Here is an 18,207-nt window from a genome sequence, read left to right on the forward strand (position 1 = left end):
ATGACTGCCGTTAAATCATTCTGGCGACAGCGTAGCCGTTGGATTCTGGATATCCTCAGCAGCAACAGTGGTCGTAGGAAAAGCAGACATGTTCACGCAACATGTGTAATGATCATAAAGTTGAAAGAGGGGGAGAGGGGGGGGGGGGGGGGGGGGGTGGAACTTTAAAACCTTTTGGACTCCTCGGCATAAAGCGAAAGGATAGGGACGAAAAGAGAAATTAAAAAAAAACAAAAACAAAAGAATAGTGGGAGTGTATCTGGTGGACAGCACAGGAAGATGATGTTCATCCACCAGTTCATCTCAGCCGTAGATCAATCAATAATTTTTCATAGGCAGCGGTGCGAGTGATCTGAAACGTGGACCACCCACCCTACTCTATGGAGCAGCGCAGCAGTGTTACATGGGCTATAAAAGTAAGGAAAAAGTATGAATAATGCATTTAATCAAACAGTATTATTTGATGTTTGTAGCCTAAGTTTGACTAAAGTCTGCAGTTTGTTGCTATTCTAGGCTTGTTTTTTCGGCTAATTAATTTGTATATCTCCTTTCACCGTCTTTGTCTTTGTCTTTATATGGGGATTAGTGAAAGAGGACCTTAGTCCTCGATTCCTTGTGAATTACGTTACTGCCTTGATAGCGAATTTCATCATTTTTGTTGTCCCAAGTAATTTAGACAATAAATACGGTAGTTCCAATTAGGGAATTCCGTAAGAACTTTTACATTTATTGCATAACAATTCCAACAACTAAAAGCAATCTAAGCGGATTCGTTACTTTCTCCATTTAGCTATAATAGCGTAAGAAATAAGAAAAGCTCACCTCCATCGACTTATCTTCTTAAAACTTATTTTAGTTTTCTTTTCCACTTGTGCACATTGTAACTCCACATTTGACGTTACATTATGCACAAATAGGTTGATATTTTAATCTTTCTTTCTCTCACTCTCTCAGAGTTTCTTCCCTCTCTCTCTCTCTCTCTCTCGCTCGCTCAGAGTTCATCTTCTCCGGCGTTCTCTCTCTCAGTCGGTCTTGCTTGGAGGATGGGTATGGTGGCGACCGAGAAGAGGACCCCCAACGTCGAATCGCTCGTCGTCAACGAAGCTTGGCTTCCCCAACCTAGCCCCACCGGCGACAAAGACACAAGCACCAACTTCAACGACAAGGATCTAAGCCACCACTCGACACGTGGCGAGAGATCGTCGAAGGACTTGGCAGTCCAACAAGTGAAGAAACCCGTGGGTCACCGTGTTCAGAGTCTTCGCCAAGAACTTCGTCCTCCTCATGGTCCTCGCCAGCCTGGTCCAATTGATCCGCAGACTCGTCGTGAAACCCAGCGACGTCATGGACTGCAAGATTGGGATTTGGAATGATGGGTACGGGTTGTCGATTTTATGGAAGTTTATGAGTTTGGACGTACGGGTTTGGGTTGCCAATCTTCTGAAGGTTTCTAGTGCGGTGGTGATAGTTGCCGGTTGTGTAGAAGTTTCTAGGAGGGTGATGTATTTTATTTGGTGTTTTTGATAAAGATGAGTAGGGTTGGGCATCGGTTCGGTAGGCGATTAAGGCGGTTAATTTGGTCGATTAACCGACTTTTGTCGGAATGCAGCCGGTGAATTTATTTTGGTTAAGCGGTTAATAGGCGGTCGATTAACATGGGTAATGAAACAACGTCGTTTTAATTTTTAAAAAAAATTGAGGGGAAAAAAAAAAAGAAAGAAGAAGAAGAAGAAAGAAAGAAAGAAAAAAAAAAAAAAAAAACGTTTCGTTCTTACTAAAACGACGTCGTTTCGTTTTTTGTTGGTTCAGTTAATCGGTTTGAATAAAAGGCGGTTTAGTTTAGTTACCGTTTAAAAGGCGGTTCGATTACCGAACCAGCTTTCGGAACAAAATTTTATACCGACTATCGAACCGAAATTAGTCGGTAGGCGGTTGATGGCGATTCGGTTCGGTAAGCGGTCGGCATTCGGCTTGTAGACTGCAAGATTGGGATTTTGAATGATGGGAACGGGTTGTCGATTTTATGGAAGTTTATGAGTTTGGGAGTATGGGTTTGGGTTGCCGATCTTCTGAATGTTTCTGGTGCGGTGGTGATGGTTGTCGGTTGTGTAGAAGTTTCTAGGAGGGTGATGTATTTTATTTGGTGTTTTTGGTAAAGATGAGTAGGGGTGGGCATCGGTTCGGTAGGCAATTAAGGCGGTTAATTCGGTCGATTAACCGACTTTTGTCGGAATGCAGCCGGTGAATTTATTTTGGTTAAGCGGTTAATAGGCGGTCGGTTAAATCGGTTAACATGGGTAATGAAACAATGTCGTTTTGATTTTTTTTGTTTCAAATGGAGGGGAAAAAAAAAAAAAGAAGAAGAAGAAATAAATAAAAAAACGTTTCATTTTTACTAAAACGACGTCGTTTCGTTTTATGTTGGTTCAGTTAATCGGTTAGAATAAAAGGCGGTTTAGTTCAGTTACCGCTTAAAAGGCAGTTCGATTACCGAACCAGCTTTCGGAACACAATTTTATACCGACTATCGAACCGAAATTAGTCGGTAGGCGATCAATGGTGGTTCGGTTCGGTTCGGTTCGATAAGCGGTCGGCATTCGGCTTGTGGACTGCAAGATTGGGATTTGGAATGATGGGTACGGGTTGTCGATTTTATGGAAGTTTATGAGTTTGGGAGTATGGGTTTGGGTTGCCGATCTTCTGAAGGTTTCTGGTGCGGTGGTGATGGTTGCCGGTTGTGTAGAAGTTTATAGGAGGGTGATGTATTTTATTTGGTGTTTTTGGTAAAGATGAGTAGGGGTGAGCATCGGTTCGGTAGGCAATTAAGGCGGTTAATTCGGTCGATTAACCGACTTTTGTCGGAATGCAGCCGGTAAAATTATTTTGGTTAAGTAGTTAATAGGCGGTCAGTTAAATCGGTTAGCATAGGTAATGAAACAACGTCGTTTTGATTTTTTTTGTTTCAAATGGAGGGAAAAAGAAGAAGAAGAAGAAATAAATAAATAAATAAAAAACATTTCGTTCTTACTAAAACGACGTCGTTTCGTTTTATGTTGGTTCAGTTAATCGGTTTGAATAAAAGGCGGTTTAGTTCAGTTACCGCTTAAAAGGCAGTTCGATTACCGAACCAGCTTTTGGAACAAAATTTTATACCGACTATCGAACCGAAATTAGTCGGTAGGCGGTCGATGGCGGTTCGGTAAGCGGTCGGCATTCGGTTCGTGGACTGCAATATTGGGATTTGGAATGATGGGTACAGGTTGTTGATTTTATGGAAGTTTATGAGTTTGGGCGTATGGGTTTGGGTTGCCGATCTTCTGAAGGTTTCTGGTGCGGTGGTGATGGTTGCCGGTTGTGTCGAAGTTTTCTAGGAGGGTGATGTATTTTATTTGGTGTTTTTGGTAAAGATGAGTAGGGGTGGGCATTGGTTCGGTAGGCAATTAAGGCCGTTAATTCAGTCGATTAACCGACTTTTATCAGAATGCAACCAGTGAATTTATTTTGGTTAAGCGGTTAATAGGCGGTCGGTTAAATCGGTTAACATGGGTAATGAAACAACGTCGTTTTGATTTTTTTTTTTTGTTTCAAATGGAGAAAAAAAAAAAAAAAAAAAAAGAAGAAGAAGAAGAAGAAAGAAATAAAATAAAATAAAAATAAATAAATAAATAAAAGGTTTCGTTCTTACTAAAACGACATCGTTTCGTTTTATGTTGGTTCAGTTAATCGGTTGGAATAAAAGGCGGTTTAGTTCAGTTACCGCTTAAATGGAAGTTCGGTTACCGAACCAGCTTTCGGAACAAAGTTTTATACCGACTATCGAACCGAAATTAGGCGGTCGATGACGCTTCGGTTCGGTAAGCGGTCGGCATGCGGTAGGTGGATAATTTGCCCACCCCTAAATATGAGATTTTAATTAAAATGAATAAAAATAAAAATTGATTATTTTAATAAATAGAGAAGAAATTTAGATAAGTTTATAGAGGAAGGTGTTGAGAAGTGGTTAACTAAACTAGCAAAAGTGGATTTTCATTAGCTATTGTAGATAAAAATTTACAAAATTCATTGTGAGTGCTCTAAGGGCTGAAAATCCGAACCTATTGCCTTTACTATGTCGTTTTATATTGCACACAATTTTTGTTTATTAGACTGATATCTAATTTAATTTTTACCTGCACTTCTAATTCTAATTTCCATTTTAAATAGAGAATGTGACATGAATCTTATAATAAAAAAAAAAATCTAACAAATTTTTTTTAATTTTTAAGGAAAGTTAAACTTTCATAAAACATTTAACAACAATAACAAATCACCAGCCACCGGTGAACACAGAAACAATACCATTAAGGTGTAAATCCAACACTGAGCCAAGCTCATATTAAAACAACAACAAACAAGAAAACACCCAAAACGAAGCTGCATCCAGAAGAAGACCGCCTCCCAAACACCCCACCAAACATCAACCACCAAAAGTCACCGGAAGCCACTGAGCCACGACAAAAGGAACGGAGCGTAGCTCTCACGCGCGACTCAGAAGGATAATGAAACCTGGCACGTGAGGGCTACGCGCCGCACACTAACCATATTTCCGGCCGTCAAAACCAGCAGCAAGACCAAAAGACCCGGGCGACTGAAGTTGAGGGGCGCGTGCCGATTCGAGGACAGCAAATTAAACAGATCTGGCCTCGCGACATGCTTAAGACGATGAAGAACAACCCACGCTGCCACCGACGGCACTAGAAGAACTCAACTCCTCATTCAACAGCTCCCCAAGCGTTTCCCTGTCAACAACAACGAAAAACAAACAAAACAAAACCTTCAAAGTCCAAAAGGACTAGAAGGGGCGCAACCACTACCGGATCTAAACCGGGGGGACAAAAACACCACACAACCCTAACGGTTGGGGGACTTCTAGCCTCCACTGGAAAACTAGGGAGGAAACAAAACCCCTTAGCCCAACAAGACTAAGAGGAAGACAACAGAAACCGGGAGGGAGGCATAAAGCCTCCCCCGACGAGAAAGATCAACAACGAAGAAGACTTTTCTTAGAGAGAGAAGCTCTGTTTTGTCAGTTTCATAAATGTAATTAAAAAAAAAAAAAAATACAATATAAAAGAAACGTAGGTTGTTTTATATTTGTGGACGCCCGTGTTTGTGCTGAAAATGAGTATAAATACAAATACTAGTGTGGATGCCGTGCAATCCAAGACACAGAATCTTGGAGTGAATTAAGTACGAGCGCCTGAAATGGAGTTGGTTGCTAAAGCAAACAAGGCATGGGGCTCCACCATGCAACCACTTTGTCCCTCTCACTTATTCTGTTTGTTATTGTATTTTGGGTGTTTTTCTTTCTTCTTCTTCTTTTTTTTTTTTTTTTTTTCTCAGGTTTTAAAAAGTGTTATGATATAATATAAAGGTAAACAAATTATATTTTGTATGATATTTTTTGTTGTTTTTTTTTAAAAAAATGTTATACCTGACATAAATGTGATAACAAAATGTTTAATATTTTAGTTTTTTTTTTTTTTTTTTAAAAAAAATGTAATAATATTTTTAAGAGTTTTTTTAATATTTTTTTTTAAAAAAAAATTTAACAAACGGAGTACTAATTCCTCTGGATTATATTAACTTGTAGCCCTTGCTAGAATTTGCCAAAGCCCAAAAATGTAAACATAAGAACCCTATTCCATGCAACATTAGAAGTACCACACCATTAACTCCATTGCCATTGGGCACTGTTATTTATGATGTTTGGTCTAGGTCAAATGAATAATGTACGAAGATTTGCTTTTGTTTCACCAATTCTTCTTCTTCCTTCAATTATTTATTTACTAGCTTTGGTGGATGGCATGATAGTCAGGTGGGTGGGTTCTTGATTCGGATTAAGTGGACATTTTAATTGAAACAAACTAGTTGTGTTGGGAGTAAGTTTGGAAGTGATCTAGCAACACCAACGAGCTCCAATATATACTAAGAATAAGAAATTTAGAAATGATAGATTATGATCATCGAGTGTATGTCCATTCAACATTGATGGATCAGTATTTACTTTTAGATACTCATTTTTGTTGTCTCTACGAGTCGACACCCCTACCTCCTTTTATCAACGCAGGCAGTTTAAGTTTGTGAATTTTATAAAGAAAATTTTACTTATAACTTTTGAATTTTTACTGTTTAAAAAAAAAAAGATATTTAAACTTTAAAACGTCTTAATTTAGAGTATTTATTTTTTAGAAAGTTTTAATCTCAGTCATCTGATAGAATTTTATGTTAAATTTTATCAAAATTTTCAAAATACTCTAGTTTTTTTTTTTTTTTTTTTTTTTTTCATTTTAGTTTAAAAAATATGTTTTGATGTAATATAAAAGTGAGAAATATGGAGTCGACATTTAGAGGGTGTTTTGGGTTATGAATATAGATTTTGTTATTTAGTAAGAGGAGCAGAAGAAAAACTAGACGAAGAATATCAGTACAACTGTTAAACAGTTATAGAACATGAATAAATAAAATAACAAGTGACCTTTTGTGTTTTCGTTAAGCTTATAATTAAACAAGTGATTTTGTAATAATTTAACACTCAACTCTTATCTTCTTCTTCTTTTTTATAACCTAATTGCTTCACCTAACCTCTTATTAACTCAAAGAAAATTCAACCAACTAACATTTCCATGCCATGAATGGCTATAGCTAAGCTAGCTATAAAAAGGTAACTCGGTCATCAAGAAAAGATGGCTTTGTTTGTCAATGTGCTTGGTATATATATATATATATTTTGAAAAAATATTTTATGAATGTTTTATATATATATTTTTTTGTTATTTGTTATATATATATATATATTTTATTCTTACAAAAAAAAAAAAAAAAAAAAAAAAAAAAAAAAACCAGACAAAACGTATATCCCCTAGGAGAAATGCTTGGTTGTACACTCTCATTCCACTTCTATCCCACTCTTGTCTACTTGGACCAATAATGTAAGAGATAGTGGAGAGAGTGTAGTGGGACCCATTTTTTTTAACAATATTATTGGTCCAAATAGACAAAGGTGGGATAAGAGTGAGATGAAAGTGTACAATCAAGCATTTCTCTATCCCCTAGTGTATTGTTGGGCCCATAAAGGGGTACGTCAATTGAATATTAATATCATCGAATCAGTCTTTATTTTGGCGGGAGAGACATGATCCTTGTGGGGGCCACGAAGCGGAGGAAAATCCTGAGTTCTGTATGTGGACCATGGTGTGCTGCTCATTATGTAATACAAAAAAGTATTCAGACCAATTTGCTCATCCCTCTCTTCTCGGCCTTTTCTTTTTCATTTTTCATTTTTTTTTTTCAAATTGGATTGAAAGAATTTATTTAAATTAAATTGACATATTTTTAGACCATTTAATTTTTATGTATATTTTTAATAGAGTAATGATTCACTACCACCTAAATATACAACTTTTCACCACCTTGTCTATGTGGCAAGGTGGTCCCCCACCTTAATTTATTTTTAAAAAATAAAAAAACTCAAAAAGTAGTGGGGGACCACCTTGCCACATAGGCAAGGTAGTGAAAAATTGTATATTTGGGTGGCATTGAATCATTATTCTTTTTAATATGATCAACAAAACTGTCAAAACATTATTAGAGATATGTTAGCTGCACAACTTTTATACAACAATGTTGACATGTAAGTGCATTTTCTCCTCCCCTAATGTTATCCAACATTTTTTTAAAAACAATAAAAAAATAAAAATCCACTTACACATAAGTATTGTTGTGCAATTGTTATGTAAAAGTTATGCAGCTAATATTTCTCTATTTTTATATACATTTTTCACATGAAAAATGCTATTTGCACTTCAGGTGCATAACAGGGGTACAACACCCCCTCACATGGGGGTGGAACCCACACACTGAGACCCACCCCCATGTGAGGGGGTGTTGTGTCCCTGTTGTGCACTTGAAGTGCAAATAACAAGCATTTATTCAAAGTAGGAAGGAAATCTGGGTGTGTTCGATAACGCGTTTTACAAAGGACTTTTTGTGTTTTGATTGAAAAAAGTATTTTGATGTGATGTAAATATGAAAATAATTTTGAATTATTTGTGTTAAAAGTTGTTTGTTAATGTTTTTATATTTTTTTTTAATATAAAGAAAAAAGAAAGATATAAATTTTATTAATGTTTTATTTATCTTTTATTTTATTTTTTGGATTGGTTTTCTTTGTAATTGACAATTTATAATTTGCAGCGTCTCCTCTATCTGCAGTTGGCGCAAGAACAACATGGATCACTCGTTTCAATCATAATTTTTCAAACAATGATTCGTTATCGGGTAAGGAACAAACAAACCAACATATTAATGTAGCCTTAGTTTGATTTGACTTAAAAGTAATAATTAGTACTGTATAACTAAAATCTAAAAGATCGACTAATGAAAATTAGCCAAAAAAATTGGCCCGACCCAATTGAAGTGGCAATCTAAGGACGAAACTACATGTAAGAACACTAACTGCAATTTCAAGCAAACTTGAAAACCGTTGTAGGGGAGAAGATCGAGCATTAGAATCAACTAGATTGGAGCAGCACAGTGATATCTAGCAAGAGAGTACCCGGCGACAGAGGCCTATAGGACACCGCATCTGGAACTGTAATTGGATCTAGAGATCTTCATTGACAAATAATAGAGACTATGAAGATCCGAGCTTGATGAAGTAGGTGAGCCATGCATCTATTGTGAAAAGAGTAAAAATATATGGGTAAGTTGGACATTTATGTTAAGCATGTTAGATGCATGTCTCCAGAATTAAGCAATGAGCTTGACTTGACTTCCATAGCAAAAGTTAGGCAAATCACATTAGACCAAGGATTAATTAGGTCAACTATCACTTATGTTCTTATTATTTTCTAAGTGAGTGCTGTTAGTTGGGTATTTAATATATATATATCTATGAGAAAGAGAGGAATGGTAAACATATCCGTTGAGCTAAAATTGAGAACACTTTTTTCTTCTGGATCTAAAATTAAGATAACTTTTTTTTTTTCTTTTGGAGAACGACAGTTTTATTACAACTTTCTTGTAAATAATTCACGTTCGAATGACTGACGTAGCAATTCTTACATCAATTTATAAACAGTAAATATCATGTGAACTATAACCTGACAATTCATATTTTAGTGATTGACGTGATAAATGTTACACAAACTACTGTAATATCAATTTATAAAGAACTTATCATAAAAGTTGTGTACCCTCATCATCTAGCTCTCTTTTAGTTTTATTTTTTTGGGGTTTTTTTTTATAAAACCAAAAAGTAGAAACATTAAAATTTAACAATATTGAGAAATCAGAGAGCCTTTAAAGTTCCAATCCTAAGATTGGCTCTTTTTTGTGCGTATTTTTATAATACAAAAAATTAGAAACATTAACGACATTTAGAAATCATAGAGCCTTTAAATAGTAAGATTGGCTACCTATTTCATAGGATAAAAAGGCAGGTCTCAAAAATCAATTTTCTGAAGGGGGTGCTTTTAGAAGGTGACTAATCCCGTTTTAGATGCCTCTGTCTGTGTCTGTGTGTTTTTTTTTTTTTTTTTTTTTTTTTGAAATCAGAAGAACAAAAAATAAAATAAAAAAATAATCCGTCAGATAAAAAGACCTCATAAAATTTGGCCCAGTGGGCCTCATTTTCTAATCATTCAAAGCCCTTTCTTATCTTTTTCTCCCCAGGCATTGCTGACATTTCTTACGTTATTCTTGTGTTTGTTTTAATTGTAAGACATTTTATTATCATATTTTTCATCATTTTAAATGTTTAGTGTGAATAGAAAATTACCAATAGAAAATGTTTCCAGGAAAATTAACACAATTAAGGACACGAAAATGATATCATCATCCTTTAATCAACTGTGATCTAAGGACGAGACACCAATGACCAATTGATCGATCATTCAACATATCCTACATAGATATATAGGATATTGCTTACCTAACTTATTTTATCAATGTCTTAATTTAGAGACTTAATTAGTATTTATCACAAATAGAATTAGGGGGCTTATGGGGACTTTTGATACCATAATTCACCTATAGTAAGCACTAAGCACATGAGAAATCTCATGAGTAAAAAAGCAAACATTTCCAAACTAATTGAAAAATATACACCAATACCGCCTATATATCTTCAATACATTTTCATACCACTAAGTTTTAAATTCAATGGCAGATTTAAAAGTAAAATATATAGGTATATAGGAGGTGTAGATATATGATTTCTCTATGATATTTATATATATTTTTTTTAAGTATATGATAGTAGTGATGCATGATACATATAGAGCTATGTGGGTGAACCAAATTAACTTTGGGGCCCCAATGCATAACCTAGGTCCACTCCTAAGTATTATGGTAAGTAAGAAGGTTTATCAAAATCTTTATTCAATGGAAAGTTATTTAGAGCCTATTTAAAATTGCATTAGGGAGCTGAAAAAGTATTTTTGGAAGATAAAAAGTTGTGCCATGCAAAAATAAATTTGTTTGGTAAAAGACATTAAAGCACTTTTTTTACTCCAAAAAAAAATCCAAAATTGTGTTTACTATAGACAAACGCTCTATTTTTCAACGCAATTTCAATCAGGCTCTTAGAGGTGTAACATTGACACACACAAAAAAAAAAATAAAAAAAATCTTCTTACAATTTGAGCCCAAATCTAATTTAGAATCTAGTATTGTTATACAGCACTAAATAGGAGGAAAAAAAGAAGCAGCGAAAAGCAATGTAATAAATATAGTTCAAGAAGAAATACAGGCAGCTCAACAGCCAGAAAAACGGCTGAAAAAGCACCTACTCTTCCTGCCTCTGATATCAGTCTCCTACCTTCTGTTTTCCTTAAATTAGTCTCCTACTCTTCCTGCCTCTGATACCACCCTACATGTATATCTTACACCTACCAGCTAAACCGGAAAACAGACCAATTGATTTAATTACATATGCAAATTTCTTTTTCTTTTTCTCTTTTTTTTTTTTTTTTTCTTCTTTCTTTTCTTTCTTTCTTTCTTTCTTTCTTTTTTCTTTTTTCTTTTTTTTTTTTTTTTTTTTTTTTTTTTTCTCTTTTTTCTTTTTATGGACATATGCAAATTACATTCCTATTAAGTGTAAGGAGGATCTAAAATGACATAAAGCACAGAAACTTCATGAAGTTTTTCGTTCTGCCTATGTTTTTACCATCTGTGGCTGCTATAGGGGTATCTGATGATGGACCTTCATTCCTGAAGTTTGGATTCTGATTTCTGCTGGCAAGCTTGAGGGCATTTTTTGACCTGCTTGTTTTGAGGATTTCTTCAGGTGGCAACACGTCCGTTATACTGCCTATAGGAGCTGCAGAGCAGACATCAAATAAATTGACTGATGAATATGTGCATCGAAATTCAAGAGAGAAACAATGGTCCATATTAGATTTCACAAATTTAATAGTGTATATGTTGTAATGTCATTTAAAAGCTTAAATAACGTGACACCATGTATAACGTTAAATACAACATAAAATAAATCATTTTCATTTCACTTGAAATTTAGAGGATCCTATTCCTATCAGGTTGAGGGTAGGAGCATTTGCTGTTTATGGCAATAAAGTAAAACCGAACAAAAGCACAGATGAGAGCATGGGTGGCAATGAGGCAAGAGTAGTGTTACAATTATAGAACAAGAGAATTTCAGCACTTAGTAAAATAAGATTTGAACTGCAATAGACCACACACCCACTCAGCATATCTAAAAGAAAGCAACTGACGGAATTTAAAAATCGCAATAAGATACCAATTATATAGCAGAATATTAACATGCTAGGAAAACTAGAGTTCATCTGGTCTTACTTGACAGTTCAATAAGATACCAATAACATACCTATAGCAGAATATTGACATGCCAACAAACAGCTGTCACAATGAAAACCAATTGGTGTCTAGTGAGGGAAGCCAAAGCTTTTACGGCATTTAAAATCGCACCCTGCAAGGCATGTTTTAAGAGCCGTCCACGTGAGCAGAGCGGCACTGTTGCACCCCAACAATCCCTCCCTCAACGTGACACTCCCGCGACTCGAACCCATGACCTTGGCTTTGATACCATTTGTTGGATTAAGCCTTTGACCATCTCATATGAAAACCAATTGGTGTCCAGTAAGAGAAGCCAAAGCTTTTATGGTATTTGAAATAACACCATGCAATGCATGTTTTAATAGCTGTCCACGTGAGCAGAGCGACACTGTTACACCCCAACATACAAGAAACAGCTCAAATGGGCCTAAGGAAGCCTAATTGTTTCACGAATAAAATTTTGAACTTAAAGAGTACTAAACCTCAGCTGTTACATAGTACTTGCACTAGAATTTCCAAATATATGGCACTCTTATCTTTATCTACAAGTTAAGGAGCTTCGAAATAAGAGGGTATTTTTTCTCTTCAAGATATATCAAGAAAGATAAGAGTCTGCCATCTAGCTTGATAAGGTAATTCTTGCATCTTTGAGTTTCATTGAATCAAGACCATAAATCTCATGTGGCTGCTCAGCTTAAGCTAAAAATGGCATAGAAGTAACCAAGTTCTCTTTGACAAACACCATAATCACATACTTTTCTATTAGTACCTTAAATTTCCTCGAGTTAAAGGATATATGTTTTCAAGAGAGATGACAGTAATAACAATAATAATAAATAACAGCTATGAATGTGAAGCAAGGGACAGTATAAAATGTTGGCAGACCTGAAGTGGATGGAAGCACGACCACCTCGTTTGGTCTGTGAGATGCACAGACACTGAACTTGCAACCTGCATCCTTCTGGCTATTTTCAGTCTCTAGGTCTTGCAACAAAGCCAATGAATCAAAACATTCACCTGATGATCTGCTCACACAACTGGAATTTTCTGAACTTGAAGAAGACAATGCTGGATTATCAAGATAAGGTGATAGTGGCTTATCAAGATCCGATAATTCCAAGTAATCATCTCTGGAAAAGTAATCTAGCCGATGATCTGGAGCTCTCTCTGTCAAAGCCAATACACCTGTGCTGTCATCCTCACTTACCTACAAAACAAAATTACACTTCTAACATATAGAGAGAACCTCTTCCCCAAACCCAATCCAACAAAAAACTAATAAACCAATCCCCACAGGAACTGAAGAAGGGGTACAATGTTCTACTTAAGTCCCACTAACAACCAACAGATAAAAGTACCTAGACAAATTCTCTATATGTCAAGGAATGCTTAATGTTCTCAATATGTTATCATCCAGAATTCTCCTTGTCATGAAGACCTTGTAGAGAAATATCCTCATTAAGTCGACACTTGGCAATAAAGAATATTTCATATGGTAATAAACTTTTAGGTTGTGGCAAACCCAAAATGAAATCCAGAACTTCTCCCAGTTTACTAATAGAGTTATATCTGACCAATAATTTCATTGCTTCATTGGTTAAAGGCAGTTCTTGTTCTGAGTAATCTCAGAAGCGCATTCATGGCCATATGAAGGCAAATAGGCAAACAGGAAAACTATTGAACCCCCTATAGAAGGCAATTACTCAGAAAATTATTTGAAAAAAAATAATAATTAAATCTTGTGCAAAAGCAGCTTCTCATTAACTAGTGTCAAACGAAGACATGAATATTGACACTTTCCTATCAGGTAATAAAGTTGCAAAATCCAACCCAAGCCGCACATGAATACCAGGAAGCTGAGGCTGACAAACCTGAGGCCTGCTTGTGGAACTTTGTCCAATATCAGCATCTGGAACATTTGACTGACTAGGGCGAATGTTGTTTTCCCTTGCAATGTCAGTGCTAGCCAGTTTCTGCAGCATTTGATGGGTTTTGCTTTGTTCACGGTCATGGAAGACTCTGCATAGTGATCTCGCTTCCTGCAAATCATCCAACCAAACTGGCAGTTGAATGGCAGGATGGGATGATAACAAAAAGAAAACAACAATAGTTCTAACAAATTCCATACAATACCTTAGCGTTGGTGCCTTCAGACAGTCCTCTCTGAGATATCCTATATTCTTGCATCACCCAATCAGTTTTACACCCATGAGGTGCTTGGCCTACATAGAATTCTAAAGTACTTCTCCAACCAGAGATCTCAGAACTTGAGAATATTTTACGGGGTTCACCTTTGGTCTTCCAGAACCCATCTTTGTTATCCTTGTTCTCGTTAGAGTGCATGAGAAACCAAATGCCATCTGCATAAACCAAATTACCAACTTCATAAGCTTCTTTCATTATTGAGTCTAGGTGACCTGGCATGCTATTGTTTGCATAGAAGAGAAGATCAGCATTCCCAAAAGAAAGACCAGCAGCATACTACATACACTGGGTTGAAGAAAAGTAACTTGCTCAAGCCAGATTGCAGTCTGTCACCTAAAAGAGTTTACTTGACACAGGGGTCATACTACATTGAAGATCATTATCGCAACCAAGCCAAGGCATGACGACGCTTAAATAGTTTAAAGCATTAAAGGAGAAGCCAGAAATATTAATAAGAGCAACTGTCACTCAAAGATCAACACTAAATTGAGCATACGCACAAGAGAAGAAAACTAACATTTTTCGTGTTATAAAAGTATTATTCTATTCTCTAAATATAACTGGAAATTCTACTTGTTAAATAAGACATGCTTACTAATAGGTATAGCTCTTAACATCCCACTTAGTAGCAGATTGTTACATAAACATTTTTCAAAAAAGAAAAAGGAAACTCATTTTATGTCTTACATACAGTATGAATAAATTTGAGGACAAGCTCTCATCCGTAACATTAAATTCAAAAGCCCTTTATGGTATTTCACTTATGTACTTTAGAAATCTTTTACCGCTGCAAAACATATACATGCAACACCAGCATTTATGAAGAACTTTTGCCAACAGAATTAAGCTACTTAGCTACAGAACCTAGGAACGTTTACAAGACTATATTCTTTGCGATTAAATGATAGAACTTTGGAAGTAAAGATAAATAACGTTAATATTGAAATACAAATTATGTCTACGTATACCTCAGTTCATTAAAATTTAATTAATGACTAAAACGAGAGTTCAAATAGGTCTTAAACAATGGGTGAGACTTTGGGAGAAGAGATAAGGGCATGTAGATTTGAGGACTGAGGTATGATTATCTTAAACAAATAGGTCTTAAATAGTTTAAGAAGCCGAAAGCTTACAAATCATCAATATATGATAATCTGAAAAACATGACACTTACCAGGAAGATTTGAGGGCATGAAAATGAAAGGATTTATCTCTAACACATTGTCTGGGGGAGGGGCTCCAGGGATCACTTTGTCCAGAGTCGAAATGGCCTCCACATCTGTAGGATTTGATCTTATATGTTCGGGTGTGAAAGCTGCTGGAGGATACATGGTAAGACAATTCAAAGGGAAACCAAACTGTGACCGAATACTCTCTCTGGGTAGACTGTCAAAAAAAGGCTCGTCAAGCTGTCAAGGAGAACAACAATTTAGATGAGGTCGTCAGATACCAAGTTGCCAATTATAGAGTCAAAAAAGAAAAAGAACAGAATTATTTGAGAACTAAGAAATGATTTGTTATTTTCAGCATGCAGGTAGGCCTCAATTTCATTGAAGAAAACCATGTGGAATCCTTGGACATCCGCTTGGAAATCAATATTGAATGAAACAGAAAAAAGAAAAACTAAAAAAAAAAAAGCATTATAGGCATTTGGCATTCAGGCAACAATCCCATAGAGGTCATAAACACATGGTCTAGAACAAAAACCAATCACTAATATGCATAGTGCATAAACCCAACATGATTTTCATTCATATAATAATCAGTACCCAGATTACTTGTCTCCGGAAATCTAACATGATTGCTCAACACTGTGCTTAACCCAAAGGATTTAAGCCAAAAAGTCTAAGCCACGAAAATTCTTAACTTGAAAAAAAAAACTCGCTACCTTGCAATGAAATAATTTAGAGCAATTTCATTAAATTCAAATACAGGTTAGACGAAAATTAATTCTAATCAGAAGAACAGGGCGTCATAAGAAAATTAATTTTTCAACATCTACCAAACACAGACCAAAATCTCCACTAAGCCAAAAATAGAACCAAAAACATGAGAACTAGTTAATATGGGCTTTCCTTTCCATGAAACATAAAGGAGAAGCCCAAAAAAGTTCCTCTGCATTTTTCCTTTATTTTTCTTCCACTTTCTCGTCAAACAAACGGATAGCTCCGATTAAGCAAACGAACAACGATTAACGGAATCGTGACTCTAATAAATAAATTACGGAAAATTAGGAGGTAAGATAAGATTATTCGTAATTAATCAAGTTTTCTTTTTCTTCCACGTTTTCGTCAAACAAACGGCGAAAAAAGAAAAAAGAAAAGCAACGGATAACGAATACTGGAATCGCGTTTCTATACAGAAAATTGGGAATAAACCATAATCAAAAGTTCCGTTGTTTCTTCAACTTTCTCATCAAACAAACAGCGAAACAAGGGCCCCAAAAAAAAGGCAACGGATAACGAAAAACGAAATCGCGGTTCTAATCAATAAATTACGGGGAAAAAAAATTCATAAGTTCATAACTATAGTCCCGTCGCACTTTCCTTTTCTTTTTCCCCCACTTCCTCGCGAAACAAACGGCGAAACAAAAAAAAAAATGCAACGGATAACGAATAACGGAATCCCATTTCTGTACTAAAAATTAGGAATAAATCATAATTAGAGGTTCCGCCGTTTCTTCCACTTTCTCAGTAAACAAACGGCAAAAAAAAATAAAGAAAGACGAAAAAAAAAATGAAAAAGAAAGCAACCAATAACGAATGGTGAATGTTGAATCGCGATCGTAATCAAGAAACTACGGATAATTAGATAGTACGATAAGATCAATCGGAATCAATGAGTTGATCAGTGAATTCAAACCTGTGAGACGACTAGAGACGACTGAGAAGTGGACTTAGTGACCCTGCTGCAGCCTGGATTCCTTCGTCACTACTCTAAAACCGGAAGTGAGATGCGGCCATGAGGTCTATTTATAGGAGGCTGTGTGACTAGACCATGGTTTAATTATAACCGCGCACGCAGTTTGCCTATTGGATTACGTCAGGTTTCATTCATTGGCTGAGCTCATGCAATCCCGGTGCCTCTGTGGTGGCACTGGTGGGACTCCACAACGGCCGACCTTACAAGGAGGTAGGAACTAGGAACCTTCCTTCTCTCTCAGACTCGCGATATTTTTACGCTGTCTCGGCCACCGATATGCTAGGCTAGGCTGTGGCACGTGGGCATATTATAGTTTGTCTTTGTCGATTGTCAATATTCTTGTAACAGACACTACGGAATTGTTTTTTTTTTTTTTTAAGGAAAAGATAAATTTTTCATTAATTAAAATAATGGTACATGACAAATCACCATATAGATATACATAAGACAACTCCAAACATGTGTATACTCCTCCTGAATTAAAAGACTTAGACTATTACAGATAAAAATGCTATAAATAAGACTTAACCAAACAAAATGATGCATCTACGATGACATAATATTTACTTGAAGAGAGAGTCGGTCACACATTCTAAACGAAAAGTAATGATTAGGTTGATCCAACGTCAATTAATTCTTCTCTTTACGGCAATAAATAAATGGTAATGTTTGTTTGGTTAGGAGATTGATCAGGAAGGATTTATTGAAGTAATCCAATCAAAACAAAATGAATTTATAAAGTAATCTTTTTAAAAATAAAACAACCTTAAAGCTTGGGATTTATGAGGTAAAAATAAATAAGTAAAACTAAAAGAGCTAAAAAGCAATTAACGAAAGAATCATGAATAACGGACCTTAGAGAAAAATTACTTTATATTTAACCCAAAACATAATTCCGGAAATAATTGACCCGAAACTGAGACCGACGACTTATTCAACATATCTAAGCGTCATACACCTTTTGTACCTTCACGTTGAATAAATTAAGTTAAATCGATACTAATACATGGGAGTTGGAACATTCCAATATTGATACATTCATTAATATTTTGAAATCATGCCACACTATATCACTCTTGTCATCATATGGCATGCGGACAAATTTGAATAATTCTTACAGTTGCTGGTATACGTAACCTACGTACGCATAGCAATAATGAGCATGAATGCATGATTCGATGTTTCAGGAAAACATTTGTTCATAAAGAGTAATATAATATATCA

The 18,207-nt window shown here is 35.7% G+C and overlaps 1 protein-coding gene across 1 annotated transcript; it reads right to left on the reverse strand.

The window, feature by feature from the left end:
• Positions 1–11,078: 11,078 nt before the first annotated feature.
• On the reverse strand, positions 11,079–17,052 carry LOC133866758 (NAC domain-containing protein 96-like). The gene is made up of 6 exons (XM_062303389.1): positions 16,924–17,052; positions 15,236–15,470; positions 13,990–14,216; positions 13,728–13,895; positions 12,742–13,063; positions 11,079–11,362 (listed from the first exon to the last, which is right to left on the reverse strand). The coding sequence occupies exons 2-6, from the start codon at positions 15,390–15,392 to the stop codon at positions 11,151–11,153; spliced, it is 1,086 nt and encodes a 361-aa protein (XP_062159373.1). The 5' UTR covers positions 15,393–15,470; positions 16,924–17,052; the 3' UTR covers positions 11,079–11,150.
• Positions 17,053–18,207: the final 1,155 nt, after the last annotated feature.

This window comes from Alnus glutinosa, chromosome 4 (genome assembly GCF_958979055.1).
Source record: "Alnus glutinosa chromosome 4, dhAlnGlut1.1, whole genome shotgun sequence".
In the NCBI taxonomy this organism is placed as follows: domain Eukaryota; kingdom Viridiplantae; phylum Streptophyta; class Magnoliopsida; order Fagales; family Betulaceae; genus Alnus; species Alnus glutinosa.

What these genes read in the sequence shown, in the direction of transcription:
- LOC133866758 (XM_062303389.1), bottom strand. Translation starts at nt 15,392, where the DNA reads ATGTATCCTCCAGCAGCTTTCACACCCGAACATATAAGATCAAATCCT. An exon ending in CATGCCCTCAAATCTTCCTG is followed by an intron (nt 14,217 to 15,235) that starts GTAAGTGTCATG and finishes TGGTTTATGCAG; the next exon opens with ATGGCATTTGGTTTCTCATG. An exon ending in GTTCCACAAGCAGGCCTCAG is followed by an intron (nt 13,064 to 13,727) that starts GTTTGTCAGCCT and finishes TTTGTTTTGTAG; the next exon opens with GTAAGTGAGGATGACAGCAC.